Consider the following 16,708-nt stretch of genomic DNA (forward strand, 5'->3'; position numbering starts at 1 on the left):
CTGCTGCTTTCGTAGGTAATGCTATACCATGCGATCCGCGTCAAGCCAAGTTTTCGCTCAGTCTCCGTCATCGTCTTTGGGACAACAGACACGCAAGATCCCATCGTCTTTCCTCGCCGCACACCTTGATAACCGTTGCCCGAGACTATGCTCTATTCCTCCTCCTCCTGCTTCACCCTACCGATTCATGGGTTATTGGTTGGGGTAACACTAACTTTATATTACCTGGTCGTAGGATCCATATCTTGCTTTCGTTCGTATAACTGAGGTATCGATGAGGGGGATATTTGGGGGAATAATTAAGAAAAAAAAAATGGACGAGACACGCTAAAGGGAAGAAAAAGTTATATGTAAGTCTGGGCCCCCGGCTCTGCTCCTGGCCCTTACTAAGGAACCTCTAGCTGATAAGAATAGCTGGCTTGCTTATCGTTCAACGAAGAAGTATATAATGCCGTAGTTCGAGGCGAGAAGTGACACGATAGTCTGGTTGCTCCTGGAAAAGGAGAGCCAAATAACAAACGCTGTGGATCAAACGATGAACCGCTAAGCGCTCTGAGGAGAAGTTAAGATGGCTACACCATCGCTCTTCTCACTGTCGAATGTCGACTGCTTAGTTGTCGTGCTATCAATTTTCGAAAGCCCTAACTTCTCGAGACCGGAGACTGCACTATCAACCTCTCCAAACGAAATGCCCAGGCCATTCTTTTTCTCGTCATCGCCGTCCTTCGCACCTTCCTCGACCTTCTCGTCAAGATTCATTAGAGCGGGTGGTCGGTGGCGCATTGCACGTGCTTTGGTAAGCGATATTGTCTTCTGCTGGTATGTTGTTGTCATCGGCTGGGTATCGTCACGGTCAATGGTGGCCTTTACAAGAGCTGCCATCCATGTCCGTCCTTGCTGCAGATTTGGAACAGCAAAATAATGTATGGTTGGCTTGGTAAAATTGACTGCCTTGGAAAGCCCAGCTCGAGGAGGCATGAGCTTGAATATGAACATCGAATCTGTACCTTTCTCGGCAGGCGAAACGGCAACATTATCTGCAAGAGTTGGGAGGTTACTGTCGGCCGGCATGATTGGGGTGTTACTAGCTCCCGTCAATGTGGCGTGTAGCCCGGTGAGTCGTTCGTTATCGGCTGGCAACACGCGATGGAACGAGATGTCGATCAACCCTTTCTCCTCGGTATCGTCTTCCGAGTAATAATACGCTAGACGTCTTCCCTTGAGGACAAAGAGCCGCGGTTTCCATGTTGTCATTAGGTGTGAGCTTTTCTTCTTCATCCACCCACTATAATCTGCATCCTTAATTGCTTCGCGTGGGCCAATCTTCAGTAGGCCGCGGAGATAAGCACTTGTTTCCTGTTTCGTCTTTTTCCCGCTCTTGCGACTGGTGGTAGTAGCCACCGAGTATGGACTTTTTCCTGTGTCAGGGGAATCAATCTCGAAACTCGGGCCACCCGAAGGCGTACTCGAGCCGGCCCTAGATGGAGATCTCAAAGGCGAAGCCTGGGTAGAGGTATCGGTTGGCGACCCGACCTTCGTATTACCAATCATGGCATCGGAAATCGCCCTCAAGCCACTAAACTTACTACTGGCGTTGGACATCCAATCGCCATGAACGGCCTGTTGATTCGACGTCGAGGTAGGCGAGCCACCATCAAGCTTAGTGACTGTTGGGTTAGGAACATCCTTAGCAGGGGGGATAGGCCGCACAGATTCGGTAGTATTAGTAGAGGCTGTCCGTCTATGATCCCCAGATAGACTGTAATACATTTGCGCGGCGCTCGGAGGTGTCGAATCTCTAGTTGAATCAATACTTCCGAACCTGGAACGCCTGGCAATAGCTGTTGCGCTTCTAACGCGTTGCTGTTCTGTATAACTTGACTTGTGAGCATGTGCAGTGTTGCTTTCGCGCTTCTTAAGCACGTTGCGTTTTCGACCATCAACTTCAGTACCAGAGAAATAGCCACGATCAAGGTCAAGCGCCGGATTAGGTGCGACCTCTGTATCGGATATATTCACGGCGTCGCCTAATTCGGTTGATGATAATGGCCTTGGAGGGTTAGGAGAAGAAGCTGCACCCATAGTCCAGTTGCGGTCGAACGACGGTTGTTTCTTATGTGAAGACTCGGTCCGCGGAAAGGTACCTGAAGATGTAAGTTTCGGTGTTCCAGCATTGACTGGAGGGGCAAGTCTAAAATCGGTAGAGGAGTGCCGTCGCGAATGGTGTAGTTCTCGGACGGAGGCTGCCGAGGGTCTGTGGTGGTGCGACGGTCTTGTTGGGCTGTCTTGGGCGCCTCTGGGAGATCTGGGAGATCTGGGAGTTAGAGGCGCCATCGATTCCATTTTTGGTGTTTGAGAAAGACGTCTTGCATGAACTGAGCCTGGTCGACTCTCGGACGAAACCACTCTCTGCGAGTTTGTCAAGGTGTTTGACCTGCTCCTCACTCTTCCACCAACCTTGAAGTCCTCCGACCCCGCCTCACTACCATAGGTTTGCGTGGTTCGTCTCGTAAGAGTGCCAATCCCACTCACTTCATCCTGCAAATTTTTAATCTTTTGCCATGTCTTTAGTCGTCTCCCAACAGACCCAAGGTCGAACGCCTTAAGAAATAACGACGATTGATCCATGCCTAAAAGTACCTCGCCTGATATTTCCTGGTCCTGAAATACTTCACAATGCTTCTTCTCTACACCGAGAGTAAACAAATATTCTGCCACATCATCGGCAGTCCAAGCTTCGACTTCGTCACGAGTATGCAGGACTTCTTCCTCCTCGTCGGTCTCCTCGCCCTGGATATAAGAGAGTCGATCCGGTAGATGAGAACTATATTCGCTCCCGGAATCTGTTGTATGATGGAGTGCGCCGTTCTGCGGGGTCGAGTGCAGGTCTGTGATGTGCTCGTCGATAACTGTCAAAGTCTCATGCAACACTGGATTCTCCTGGCTCTGCGCATTGAGACGACCTAACCCTTCGCTGCTGCTACTACCGTATGCAAAGCTTTTGCTTATGAGAGGCGCTATAGGTGCAGGTGCCGTTTTCCCATCGGATTTGGTGGAATTTAGCGGTAGGGTTACGGGAGCAGCCTTTGGTGAAACAGATGGAGCGGCTTGCGGGGTCGAATTGCGATCCTGAGTCGGTGTAGTGGTCGATGCCGGTTGGCTGGGTACGGATGATGTTCCATTGGTGGATGAGAGCGAACTCGCGATCGGTCTGGGACCGGTAGGTGAAGCCGCGACACCCCTTGGTGCCGGTCGCGTATATACTACAGAGGACCGATCAGTTGCGATTCTGTCGCAAGTTGTACGCAGTCTTCCCTGCGGTAACACTGCTTACCTTCTGGAAACAAGCCACTATTACCATTCACCATATGGCGACCCAAAAACCACCCATCACCGAACTCGTCATCGCGTTCGATTAATTCAACACGATCGCCCTTTGCTAGACTCAATTCGTCGGAGCTTCTAGCCTGGAAGTCATCTAAAGATTTACCCCGTTAAATGGAGTTCTTTCATTTGCGCAAAACATGGTATTGGGATTTTCCCATATCTTTTGTAATCAAATTGCAGATACGAATGTCTCAAATAATGAAAGGAGACCAAACTTACGGATGACCACCAAAATATCACCAGCGTCTGGTCTCGCCATGATGTCTACGACGGGATTGCGCGTGGTGAGGACTCGAAGATTACGTCGGACTCAGGGGAGTGGCATTGAACAACGGCCGTGTAAACACCTAGGGCTGAAAGAAAAGGTGGCGATCCTGATCCGGCTCCTGATTCCGAATGGACTGCGGAGTCTATCGAAGACCTGACTCGAACAATGTTTCAATGGTGACGAAATGCATCGATAAAAGCGGCCTTTGATATGGAGAAGAAGAAAAAAAGACTACTACAAAATAATATATACGAGAAAGGGTCGGGTGGGAGTACAATCGTCTCGTGTTATTTTGGCTGTGGATCTATGTCGCCTCTACCGTCGCCTTCAGCCCTTCGGATTTGGGACTTCGAGTTTTGGCTAGAACCTGAGGACCGTTGTCCAATTGGGTGTTCCCTCCTTTTTACCGTCCTAGTCGCACCAAACTCGCAAGCACAAGAAAAAACAACCCAGACTAGGGGAAATGAATGGACGAGGCACAGGCCTACGTCGCTCGGTAAATGCACATAGGAGTAAAGAGGGGGGAGGAAGAAAAAAGGGATGTAACCAATATCTATCTCTTGAAGGAAAACGCAGACGATGATGTAGTGTTTTCTTGAGGACTGAATTGAAGGATATGGAGGGTATAGATTTGGTGAGGAACCTATTGTAGGATTTGAGCGCGGATGGATGGGATCATGGATGGGATGAGAGAAACCAACCCGTTTGGATGGGTTTTAGTGGACGGATCACGGAGTGAGCTGTGAGGGGTCTTTTTCTTACTAGGGTCTTATGGATCCACATGTATGTATGTAGTTATCCGTTAAACATGTAAGCTCCCTAACCAAAACCGGGCCATGTATGTAGGTACCTACCTATGTTATGTTGTATGGAAGGACGTACCGCGGCGCCTTAATTACCAGGTAAGAGGTAGTCACACCTATTACAGCTCTTAGTATAACATATAAGTTTTCAATATGCCTCCTTTCTTAAGAGTATTAAATGCTCGGTTATTTATTTCTCTTTTTGGTGTTAACCCCGATCTCCTTTTAGTTGACTAATTTTATGTATATGTGTGTAATGTAATGTTTAGCTTTTTTCCACCCAGTTGTTAGCTTAATATCATAGTTAACTACCTGTTAAATACTAGTTGGATACTTTATATCCCCGAATCTTCGGCGCCCGAGGTAGTTGACTAAGTTGAATCTAAGAAATATAAAATGAGATGAGCATTTTTGACAAGTACGCAATTACATCAAAACGCATCCGACATCTACTAAAGGTCTAAACCTGCTCAAAGCAAAGATAAGAATGATGCATGAACAAAATAAAGTGAAAACATTGATCGGGAATTCAGACCTCTTCTTAAAGATGTGCCTTGAGTACCGAGATATCCACCACTGGTTTGTTTTCGGGGCCATGCAGGGCAAGGCCCGATTTCTAAGATCGCCAAGGGCCGGCCTTGTAATCCAGTCCCGAGACCATTCCGACTACTGAAAGTAAAGTACCTACCTGATGATGTAGTCTCGGCAATTGAAAATTAGTCTACCCGGTTGTTTTAGGTATTTATAACGCCGTTTTAAGAGGGTTAACATAAGGCTTATATACATATGATCAAATATCAAACCTATACGAGGTAGGTATTATATACTTGGGTATGTATAGGACATTGGCTGAAGCAAGGGAGTTGATGAGTTGAATTAGGTACTGTCATGTTGTGATCGTAAATATGTTGGTTAGGCTTTATGTACCTTCAACAATCGGGCAGGCTTTACATGTAGGTACCTACAAGTAGATAAGTGCAACTTTCATCGTTTTTCATGCATGCTAATAAGGAAACTACTCCGCAGAAGTGCCTTATCCTTGGAGTAAATAGCACGTAATACCTACATGTATGTATGTACATGTGTACCAGGGGTAACTTCCACGACTTGGTTGTTTCCTTCAGGACCTCACCTCACACTAGTACACACTAGAGATCTAAACGTCGATCCGTACCATGTATGTAGGCCTTGGACCCAGCTGTCACATCCTTGCACGGCAGTAGCTGCCAGGGCTGCCAAATTGTTTGTAGCCGCCTACAACCGCCGTGAACTTGACCCTTGAACTTGAATTTGAACTTCCACTATCTACATTCACCCACCCACCGCCGCGCCGACGTTTGACAACTCAACCATTTGTATATGGACATCTTCAATAGCCGAACACGTAGCCTCCATTCCGATCTATCGTTGTCCTTATATACTCTTATCATTTCCTATATTACTTATGGTGCGTTTGTTCCTCTAACTAGCTGAATAGTGCTTTCTTCTTGTGTTTATCTTTTATAGCTTTAGATTAGACTCGCCTGTAATTATTTTATATTGACATATGATTTCCCAACTATAGTATTCCGCACTTAGACATTCACGATACCGAGGGGGACACCAAGGTCAAGTTGTAAAGAAATTACTAGAAATCACGAATGACTGATGGCGCCAACTGGGGGGCAACGATCAGGAACGGAGACCGGGACGAGATCAAATATAAACTCGAATGTGTCGTCGGACAGACAAGTTGCAGCATCAAATTCTACTCTAAATGCCTGGGTCGGTCGTCGACAACCTTCATGGCTTACCAACGCAAAACCCGTGAAGCCTTCTCCCCGTCCTCCACAACCGCCTAAGCAACCTATTACCACGGAGACTGTGCGCCCCATTGTCGAGACAACCCAGCCCGTCTCAGTCCCAATCTCTGATATCCCGGTGACGACGACTACTCCTACCCCACTTCGACAACCTCGTCGTCCTCAACCTCCGCCTGAACCTCCGCTATTACAAACACAAACACAAATACAACAACCGCAAACATCGTAAGCTATATTCTAATACTATCACCGCCCACGCGTCGCGACCCTTTCTAGATGCCCACCTAAATCACCTCCCCAACTCTCAGGATAAGCCACCCACCGCCTGTTTTATAGTTACTAACCACTACATCCTATGACGCGATAGAACTTCGGCTACGCGTACCGTACTTCCGTCGCCTGCCCCTAGTGACGAGCCTAGTCCAGGCGCCACCAAACCTCCAAGTGTGCCTGCAGTAGCCGGACCTCAACTCATCCTTAATACCACTTTGGATGACGAGCAACAAGCTCGAACCCGGGTCCCTACACCCCGTCTACAGACAATATTGCAACAAAACAGAGAGATATCAGTGTCCCCGAGGGCATCCACCCCTGCTAGCATGTCCCTCAATACGCCTCCTACACCGAATTTGTCATTACCCAATAGTAACTTGGTACTCTTAGAGGACCCACCTGCTAAGAGGCAGCGTCTTGGGTATGTATGAAGCCTAGCTATCTTGCAACAATCGTGGTTAACGATATTGGAGAGTTTGATAACTAATAGTATTTGCTATTTTAGCCACCCTACGCTCCAGTTCCTCGCCGAGTGTGGAGCAGTTAGAGTGCTCAACAACCGTCTTCAATCTATAGGGGGGGTACAGAGTCTAGACCCGGCAGTTGAGCGGCCCCGATATCAACTCTTACTAGACTCTTCTGAATCGGGTGACCTCTTCTTCATCGTATTGCACCAGGTCTTTTGTATCTGGTCTAGAAACCGAGCGCAAGCTCGTGATATTTGCAAGAATTATGCGCGCGACCCAGGAGAGATGGACAAGGGGTTCAGCAACCTGGAAATGATTATTAAGAGCAACACCAAACTAAATCCAGACCACATCAATTTCTTAGCTGAGTTTCCAGCTCCGCTAGATGAATTACTGATCAAGGCTAGGTATAAGGCCACTCTGGGGCGAGTACTTAATTTCCTCCACCGAATGGCTCTTAATTGGCACAGAGTATTCAAAGATCACCGAGCAAAGGGCTACCCTTTTCTCCTGGGCGAGCTCCTTGATGAATTTCTACTATACTCCCCCATACTCCAGGGAATAATGTTTCGCGCCTCGAGGAGGAGCATAGGGGCCGGAGATGGACCTACTGCAAAGCGTATGGAGATGATATTCAAGTCAGACCAGGACTATCATCTTAATTATCCTAACGACTTCGCTATAAAGCCCCAACCCCTAAGGTACCAAGCGCACAACGAAAGTCTCATCACCGCGTATATGTCTATCCTTGTTTCCGCGTACCAGTCACAGGGCTATCTAGTGGGCCAACAATCCCATCCGACTGGACCGCCTAATATCCAGCAATCAAACCAATACCCTTACCCGAATATTCAGATGGGTTCTCAGACCAATTCCCAATTCATTTCCCACGCGAATCCTCAGATGGGTGGCCAGATAAACCCTCAGTTTGACCCTCAGGCGAACTACATGGCGAATCCCCAGATCAGTCTTCAGATGAACACTCAACTCAACCGACAAGTAGATCCCCGGGTGAATTCCCAGGTGGGTTATCAGATGAATCCTCAAATGCGGCAGAATTTCTATCAGGGTCCCCTACGAGCACCTCAGGTTACCGATCCTGCTCTTATTCAAGGTACGATGCCGGTTGCGATACCGCCTTCGTACATACTATCTTCAAACGCCAATCCAGCCAATAGTTTAACAGCGACAACACCGTTACAGCCAAATCCTGATTATCAGAGGATATGTACACCCATACAGTCTGTTCAATTTAGTCACATACAGCATCAAACAGTGAGGAGACTCTCTCAACCGGATTCTTATATGGCGCCGGCATCTCCACGACCTACTACTCCTGCTTTGACAGGTGCGTACGGCGGTCAACCTCGTCAGGTTCATGTCGCTAGACAACGAACACAGAGCCTACATAGACTCAACAGTCAGTCCGGGCTCTTTCTTCCTAGTCACCTAAATTCTGGATCCCAAAATCCAGACTGCGGCAATTACAATTCCGCACCAAATACACCGACGACTCCGCAGCTAAGGTATTCCACGAATCAGCTTCAAGGAAATCAACTCCAGGGGCCTAATTATAGTCAATCACTTTCGGATCCCCGGTTGCAACACAAAACACCATTCGTCGATTATGACCGTAGCCTTGACCGTCTAATTCCGGCGCCCGGTGTGACCATCGATCGGCGAGACTATCCTTATAATCAGTATGACAGGAATTCTGTTGCGATGTCTCTTCATCAGGTTCATCTGAGAAGCCCGAAGCGAATGCCACAAGAACATGACCCGGCAAAGTTAGGAAGGTATTATCAAGCAGTCAAAGAGTTCGCGCTCCCCCCAGTCGCGATCCCGCCTCAGTCATATCTGCATGAGTTCGATTTTGACATCCCGGGGCATCAGTTTATTCAGCTGGTAAGGGAAGAGGCTAAACAAGGCGAATACTTGCCTGTATGTTTATTCTCCAGTGGATCTCTACGTCTCCGCGTTCGATGCTGTCACATGAAGAAGACGCATACCTCTCTCGGCGACGCTTGGATTACTACCGAAACAACTTGGCCGCAACACATTTTTATGGAACTGAACAATAAGACACTCAGTATCCCTCGGAAGTCGCATTTTTCTAAGGATTTACCGATTGAGGCTTCCTCGGCCGCTATCGCAAACAAGAACATACTCAAAGTCTCTGTTCCAAAGACTGGTGAAGACAAAGAAGAACCCAGACCCAAACCCGGTTGGGAATTTTATATTGCAATCGAGCTCATTGAAATTCTCAGTCACCGTGATGTGCTTCAGATGGTTGGAATGTCTGGAGGAGTACCAGCAGATACGACACGAGAGGTGATCAGGACCCGCCTTGTGGGAGCAAATGGGTCCTCCCAAAAATTTGCGGACGAAGATGAACTTGTGATGCTGAACGAATTATCTATCGATCTCATAGATCCTTTCTCCAGGGTCATGATCAAAGTTCCCGTTCGTGGGAAGTCATGCACGCACCTCGAGTGCTTTGATCTCGAAACCTGGTTAAATTCTCGGTTGGGTAAGAAATCGTGCAACTGGTGTAACAACGCTCCCGGGGGCTGTTCGAAATGTCCCAACGAACCGTCTTTCGTGGACAAATGGAAGTGTCCACTTTGCCTCGCTGATGCGCGACCCTACAACCTCGTCATCGATGAGTTTCTTGTCGAAGTACGCTCGCAGCTGGAGCATCTGAATCTATTACAGACGAAGTCAATCCTTGTTTCCCCAGATGGGACGTGGAAACCGAAGGAGCAACCAGCGGACGACGATGGAGACGTTGATAGTGAGGACGATGGTAACGTATCAACCGGAAGACTATCCAGAACACACCAGCGCATGGAATCTGGAATTGAGGTTATCGAAATTGATTGATTCAAGTCCCATACAGAGGAAATTAGAGGATATCGAGAAGAGGGTGCGTTCCCAGCAATAGATCGTCAGCTTTAGATCCAGCCCGGGCAATGAAGCAACCACAATAACATGAGACCAGGATGTGTCTGAAATTTCACCTTGTATTTTGTTTCTTTTGACCATTTCTTTTGCTCGGATATGGATTCACTACGGCAATCGTTCGTTCGAACTGATACCCCTCTGCATACCCCATGTTTTGCGACGCGGAGTTTTTCGACGATAACGATTTTCTTTTCCCGGTCATGCGTCTACATAGTGTTGATCACCGTTATGCAAAAGAGCGAAGAGGACATGTCTAGGTCATCGGACACTAGCAATGGAAAGGGGAACAGGACGAGCCGGTTAGGAAAAGGGGAAAGGCGTATACGTCTGTATTTGTGCAAGTACGTCTACGGACTACTTACGTTGAGTTTGCGGTCTATTACATAGGTACGTAGCGGGGACATCTCGTCTAGGGAGTCGTCAGCTAAGTCAACAGCGAGCGTCTACTTGACTATACACAATACGCACTTTCTAAGTGGCAACGTTTATGAATAGGAGGTCGGTTTTGTCGGCGTTTTGAGTCAACGATACGAAAATAGGAGCGGATAGTATGTGATGTTAGGGACTACTAGCATTTGCTCTGGCGATGATGTGTCTTTATTCTTGTGGCACCTCACGGGTGTCCTGAGGCGTATAGCTTCTTACTCGTGTATCCCCGTTCATATTAAAGGTTGCCTTTTTCTTTTACAAGGAAGACATCAGTGCGTTTCAGACAGACAGACGCGGCTTTCTGTAGTAGGCAAGACCGCAATGGCGAAAGATATTTATCTACTCTGATAATTGCGGCGGTATGATGTAGAAGGTCTAATTGTAGATTGTTAATGTAGGGTAACGATACAACACTTATCCTAGCTAGAAAGCTCACTCGGGTGGGCGTTTTAGCATCACGGTGGCTCCTTTCTGTAGATTTTATTGCTATGCGATGGGATTTTTAACACTGGGATGGTCCCCAAGATCACGATGTCTTATCCTCATTTCGCATAGCCCTATAAACTAGATCAATGCGTGTTGACCCAAGCTAATTTACCCGATACCTAATGCTAATATAGTATGCGTAAGGAATAAAATAGTCTTACCTTCCTAGTTAGTCTAGATACAAAAAGACACCATCATCTTAACCAACTACAACCTCAGGCCATTCTTGCAAATAGTTTTTGGCGGGGCGTGGTATACGAAGCAAGTGATTCGACCATAACAGACCCACGACACGACGAGCCCCTCTTCGTATTTGCGACTAGCTTTAATCGCACGTAGCCGCGTCATTCTTTACGACGACGACCCGTAGTCTAATAGTCTAAGAGAGCTTTTGGTTTTGGGCTTGTGTACGGAATAGAGGGGAGGGGAGGAATGGGTTGAGAATATTTCTTGGGGAATGTTGTTAGCTCGAGATCCTGTGGTGTGAACAATACGGTAAACCTCAGGTCCATCTACGAAATTAACCATACTTACACTCACACACAGTAATCAGGTAGGTACCTTTTAAATAAATCACAGACTCCTACTCAACACCTAAATCTACGAGCCCAAGTAATTTTCATTTTCGATTTTATTCTTTCCGCGACCCAACCCAACCCTACGCCTATAAGAACCAAAGCCCAAGCCCGCTATAATAGTAGATAGTTACAACCGCGGAGGCGTAAAAAAAAAAGATAGGACAAGACAAGACAAGACAAGACAAGCAAACGCTTCCGTTTTCCTATCTTAACCCCCTTTTACCATTGTGCCAAAAAGTACCCGGGGGCTCTACACGTGCGCCAAAGAGAAATATGCCCGCCTGTGCTTCATACCGGTCGATCTACAAGGACTCTAGCTCCTACTTGACGATTGGCCAGCGTTGGGGCCGGGTTTCCGGGTAGTCCTCTCCGGCTCCGAGTCGTCCTCGTCCTCGTCTTCGCTTTCGCTATCGCTTGCGTTTCCCACGCTATAATGCTTTTCCTTACCCGCACCTGCGTCTCTGGGTGTTGTGATATGTAAATCGTCTAACTCTCCTTCGTCAAAATCGCCCGTCTCCAAATCGCGATTGTTTGCTGCCCTCCGGGTACGGAAGCCCTCCAGCCCGGTGGCGCGCGGGAGGTCGGATAGTATAGGCAGACCTGAGTACCCGACGGTTCGGCGGCGACCGCGCCAGATCATGTAGCCCCAGATAGTAGCGCCGACAACTACGATGACTAGGACGACTTCGCCTGATCTCTGGTAAGCGGCCCACTTGGCGTCGCTGACCTCCTTGTCCTTAGCCGCCTGGTCGGACTCGGTGTGGTTGGTAGCACCGCCTACAGTAGTATCAGGTAGTTTCTCGCCATCGAGGAAACTCTTCGAGGGTATACCCCCGATTTTGCTGATGTCGACTCCCATGAACCGGTCAAGCATATCGCGGGTTCGGCGCGGATAGTCGAAAGGTACCATATGCGACGAGTTGTACAACAGTACATAGGTTAAGTTACGAGCTTCCTGCCAGAAGCCGGCCGGCTCACCCTCAAAGGTCCAATCGCGTCGCGGAGCCCAGTTTCCGGGGGATAATTCAAACCCTTTCCCACCGTTCCACTGCATGTTGCTTATAAAGGCTTCCGTACCCAGATGGTTGCATATAAGGTCTTCCGCACCCGAAAAGAGAAGCACATTTACTTCCTTTATGAGGTCCGGTAGAAATTCGATAGACGGCTTTCCGGCATTTCCCCTGAGCGCATTGCCAACAAGACCGTTACACTCGGCCCATCCCGTAGCTTTATTCTGGTCAATGTGTAGTGCACTGACCACTTCTGGCTTTCGAAGGTAGGGCGTAACGAATCCTAGGTCCGGGGGCCAGTTCATACCACAGCTCGGATACACATCCTTGAGTCGGACGTCGTACATGTTGAAACATTCGTTATTACCCCCTGAACCTTTTGTTTGGGTTAGGCGGAGAATTTCCTGGAGCACCTTTTCGCAAGTATCGACATCCACACGATGAGCACCAGATGAAGCCAAATCCTTTTTACACTCACGGTATTGAGCCTCAATCCCGGCCGCTAAGTCGGAACCCTTCGTGACAATGTTCTTTTCGTATGCGAATGATAGGTATGCTTCGTACTGCTCCGGAGGGGAGATCCAGCCATTTCCGATCAACAGGCCTTTGAGATTCCACGGAGTTTGGGTTTGAGGTAGCTTGTTTCGCTCGAGGATCGCCTTTGCGATGTAGGGGATGTGCTGTCCGGCGAACGATTCACCCGCGATGTAAAGCTAGAGAATTAGTTAATATATTGCAATAGAGGGGAATTGTGGATTTTTACATCATCGTGCTCGTATTCCGGGAAGAGATTGTACCATTTTTCGAGGAAGGTAACGAATTGGCTCGCCATATCATCGAGGTTTTGTACGAAGCTGTTGGTATCGACATAACTGTATCCAGTTCCCACGGGGTTATCGACGAAAAGCAGATTCGCAAATTCATTCCAGCTGCCATTGTTATACTGTAAGGTGTTCTCGTCCTTCAAGCGATAGGGACCGATCTCCATCAATGCGCCATCTTCAGAACTGCAGCCGGGTCCTCCGTTTAGCCATATGACGGTGCGCTGTCGATTTGCAATGTGCTGGTTCTGAAAATGCCAGAAGAAAATGTTCCCGTTGTGCTCTGGTGTGATCTCGACGTGTCTATGCGCGAAGGGTGAGAGTCAGTAAGGCAAGTTGGTAATATATAGTATAGAACGCTGATGGGTGTCAGGGGTCTTCACTCACCCAGCATGCATCTTAATCATGTCCCCCTCGGGTATACCTGGTAACGAGTGGACATAATAGTCTCCAGCACTCTTTTCGGCGTTGGTTATCGATGTCCAGCAGGCCAGTCCGAGAAGTGCGCCGGCGGCAACGCGCACCGAGCTCCAGAGCGAAGCTGGAGGAGGCATAATCGCAAACGCCGAAAAGGATTCTCGGGTTCTCACTATGACGTTGACATCCGTTATCTATCTAATACATCCATCAAACTGCTCGACTGGTTGTTTTTTCGAACAGATTGAAGTTATAGAAAAAGGTAACAAATGTAAGGTTAGTAGCTAAAAGTGATTACGATTGAGAGTACGAAATACAGCGCACTCAATCTATGATTTTAGGATAAGGAAGGCGAAGGTGGCCTCTGTAATCCGTACAAGACGGGCTAAGCCAGGTTTTTTAGGGATGTATCCTTCTTACGATAGCGGCTAATAAGGGTCGTACGGATCAATGCGGCAGTGGCAGTTGCAACTTGCGGCTCGATGTGGATGCAAAAGCAGGGGCGGCTTACGTGGTTAGTCTTTTGATCTTCTTACAGCCAATCAATTTCAATATTAAGCAAAACACCTCGATAAAAGAATACTAAGGTAAATATGAGATATCTTAGTACCAAAATGCATTAAATTTCGAGCATGCGAGCTCATTCCTAATTGTCTCATATCATAACAACATAATACTGATATCACAAGGTGAACGGGCCAGGCAAGTGCAAGGTGAGAGAGACTGACCAAACCCGCGTTGGCGCCGGACTGCATAAACCAAAACCAAAACCAAAACCAAAGCCAAAACCAAAGCCAAAACCTTCACCTTTTTTCTTTTTACAACACTTACTTACCTACCTCGGGTAATCAACCTCTACACATAGGTCTTCATACGCATCGCACAAGCTTCTCTACACATGATACTATAGCAGCAGTGCCATTATCACCAGTTCTGCGGCTTTGAAGAAGACTCGTGTTGTCTTGCTTCATTTCCGGTGGAGGTGGCAACAATTCTCATTTATATCACTCCAACCTATATTTCACTATTTCTCCTTTCCAAACAATGCTTCGGCTGCGCGATATTCAGACTTTCGGTTAGATAATTTCCAAGGAATCGGTTGATATCGCCGCATTAGGGCATGGCGGCAATGATATCAACCTCAGAAATCTCACACCCCGAAGCAGTACAGTCCCTACCTCGGCCATTGCGCCATTTCTCGAAAGCTATTCTCGCATCATCGTGCAGGCGAGGTACGGTATGATACCAAATGCCATACTAACCAAACATATTCCCAGCTGTGTATTGTACGGAAGACAGACATCTCGAGAGTCGCAAACTAATATCGCATGATTTCCTAAACGCCTTCGCCTTTGTTATACGGATGAGGTTGGGGTATATTCCTATATATACCGTACACTCCCAAGCCCCCATCAAAAACCCAGAACTGAAATGACGTGAAACACGACTCATGCACCCTATATGTCTTTTTCTTCCAACTTGAACCCTTATGAAAACTTCATACGGTTCATTACACCATTACGACGCCCTTCCGCTGAAGGCTGCTTGTTTCGTTTGCCTAAAGGGTGAGACTAAGGAAAGCCGAAGTATCTTATGACGGTAGATACTTATTCTGACTAGACATGATATCCAGCGCACCGGTGAGCGAAGCAGTTTTCGCTAAGTGTATCGGGCGAGGGAGACACCCTTAACCTTCGCGCTCGAAGTCAGAGTGATATAAACCGTCAGGGGTCACTCTCGAAACGTATGCTATGATCATGTCAGCGTGTATCGAACCAGGTTGCAGACAACAGGATAGTGACGCTACCTGAAGAAGTCCATCAAAGAAGGCTATTAAGCCAGATGGCCCAGGTAGATTGACTAACCCCTATTTCCTCCGCCTTTTTCTCAGCATGATAGCAATTCTGTATACTCGCCGAGGAATACAGACTAATCTGCTGTCTTATACTATCTTCACTATTCCCACGGCGCCCGAGCGATATAGTTGACCATTCCGTTCAACGCATTATCGCCTTCTTCCTCGGTAATAAGTTTTGCGTCTTGAAGCGTCGTCAAAACGTCTCCAACCCAGCTCTGGCAGTTCCAATCCAGCTCGGTATTGTTCACGTGAGTCCCAAGAATTGCGTCGCGTAGCCGCGTATCGGGCTCCGAACTAGTCTCAACTGTCGCAACTGCAAGTCGCCGATAGAAATGCGGCCTCGTTCGCGGGTGAGCTTGGTTCCATACTTCATTCACACTATAGTGAGGGTAGCTGCCCTGGATTCGGATGGTGAGGTTTTTATTCTCGTTATCGTCGAAGACTATACACAGCTCGGTGACTCGGGTAGACTGGATATCGCGAGGATAACCCCGGAATATTAGGATCCAGAGCGTTTGCGAGTGGCCGACGGCATTTGGATTCCCCTGATCACCATCCCGTTGAGTCTGCTGGTTTCTGTCCTTGCCGTTGTTTCCGTCCCGGCGTCCGGCCGTGCTTGAGACGATACCCATTGGAGCCTTGAGCATTAGAGGAGTACTAGAACTACCTGGGTAGGCCCTGGCGTCCGGTGGTTCTTTCGCAAAGCTTACTATGGCCGACGAGTGTTTTGTCTCTTTAAGGGTCAGACCGTGTAGATCATATCCTGGGTCGAATACGGCGATGGACGACCGGCCTTTGTCGTGACAAGTTCTAATTGTTGCAACGCGAACGGGTAGTTGTCTTTGTCTTGTCGTTATCGATGGGAGGCTTTCAGGAACAGCAGAAATCTGGCCCACCCCCAAAAGGATGTGCGGGTGGTGGTAGTGGCCTTTACAGACACACCCACTCTGCCTACCTACCTACCTAGGTACAAAAGGCAGAGCAGCCAGTAGACTATCTTACATAGGTACTCACACAGCCCGAGCTTGCAGACAACCCCGGTAAAGCGATGACAATCACACCGCAAAGTTATTCTCCGATGTACAGGAAATCATCTAATTACACAGATCAAAACGATATATGCATACGATCACCGTGACTTGGCA

At 47.9% G+C, this 16,708-nt stretch overlaps 4 protein-coding genes across 4 annotated transcripts; 1 reads left to right on the plus strand and 3 right to left on the minus strand.

Moving 5' to 3' along the window:
• Positions 1-375: 375 nt before the first annotated feature.
• Positions 376-3,755, minus strand: F4817DRAFT_249576 (uncharacterized protein). Its single transcript, XM_049299144.1, has 3 exons — positions 3,607-3,755; positions 3,335-3,478; positions 376-3,263 (listed from the first exon to the last, which is right to left on the minus strand). The coding sequence occupies exons 1-3, from the start codon at positions 3,644-3,646 to the stop codon at positions 544-546; spliced, it is 2,904 nt and encodes a 967-aa protein (XP_049155279.1). The 5' UTR covers positions 3,647-3,755; the 3' UTR covers positions 376-543.
• Positions 3,756-5,923: 2,168 nt separating this feature from the next.
• Positions 5,924-9,972, plus strand: F4817DRAFT_249620 (uncharacterized protein). Its single transcript, XM_049299145.1, has 3 exons — positions 5,924-6,485; positions 6,628-6,954; positions 7,039-9,972. Exons 1-3 carry the CDS (start codon positions 6,106-6,108, stop codon positions 9,881-9,883), a joined length of 3,552 nt encoding a protein of 1,183 aa, XP_049155280.1. The 5' UTR covers positions 5,924-6,105; the 3' UTR covers positions 9,884-9,972.
• A 1,487-nt stretch (positions 9,973-11,459) lies between these two features.
• Positions 11,460-14,181, minus strand: F4817DRAFT_349329 (alpha/beta-hydrolase). The gene is made up of 3 exons (XM_049304818.1): positions 13,676-14,181; positions 13,231-13,591; positions 11,460-13,180 (listed from the first exon to the last, which is right to left on the minus strand). The coding sequence occupies exons 1-3, from the start codon at positions 13,840-13,842 to the stop codon at positions 11,771-11,773; spliced, it is 1,938 nt and encodes a 645-aa protein (XP_049155281.1). The 5' UTR covers positions 13,843-14,181; the 3' UTR covers positions 11,460-11,770.
• A 1,480-nt stretch (positions 14,182-15,661) lies between these two features.
• Positions 15,662-16,195, minus strand: F4817DRAFT_361401 (uncharacterized protein; the record flags this gene model as incomplete). Its single annotated transcript, XM_049306399.1, has 1 exon — positions 15,662-16,195. The coding sequence occupies one exon, from the start codon at positions 16,193-16,195 to the stop codon at positions 15,662-15,664; it is 534 nt and encodes a 177-aa protein (XP_049155282.1).
• Positions 16,196-16,708: the final 513 nt, after the last annotated feature.

This window comes from Daldinia loculata (genome assembly GCF_022478755.1).
Source record: "Daldinia loculata strain CBS 113971 unplaced genomic scaffold F4817scaffold_64, whole genome shotgun sequence".
NCBI classification, from domain to species: domain Eukaryota; kingdom Fungi; phylum Ascomycota; class Sordariomycetes; order Xylariales; family Hypoxylaceae; genus Daldinia; species Daldinia loculata.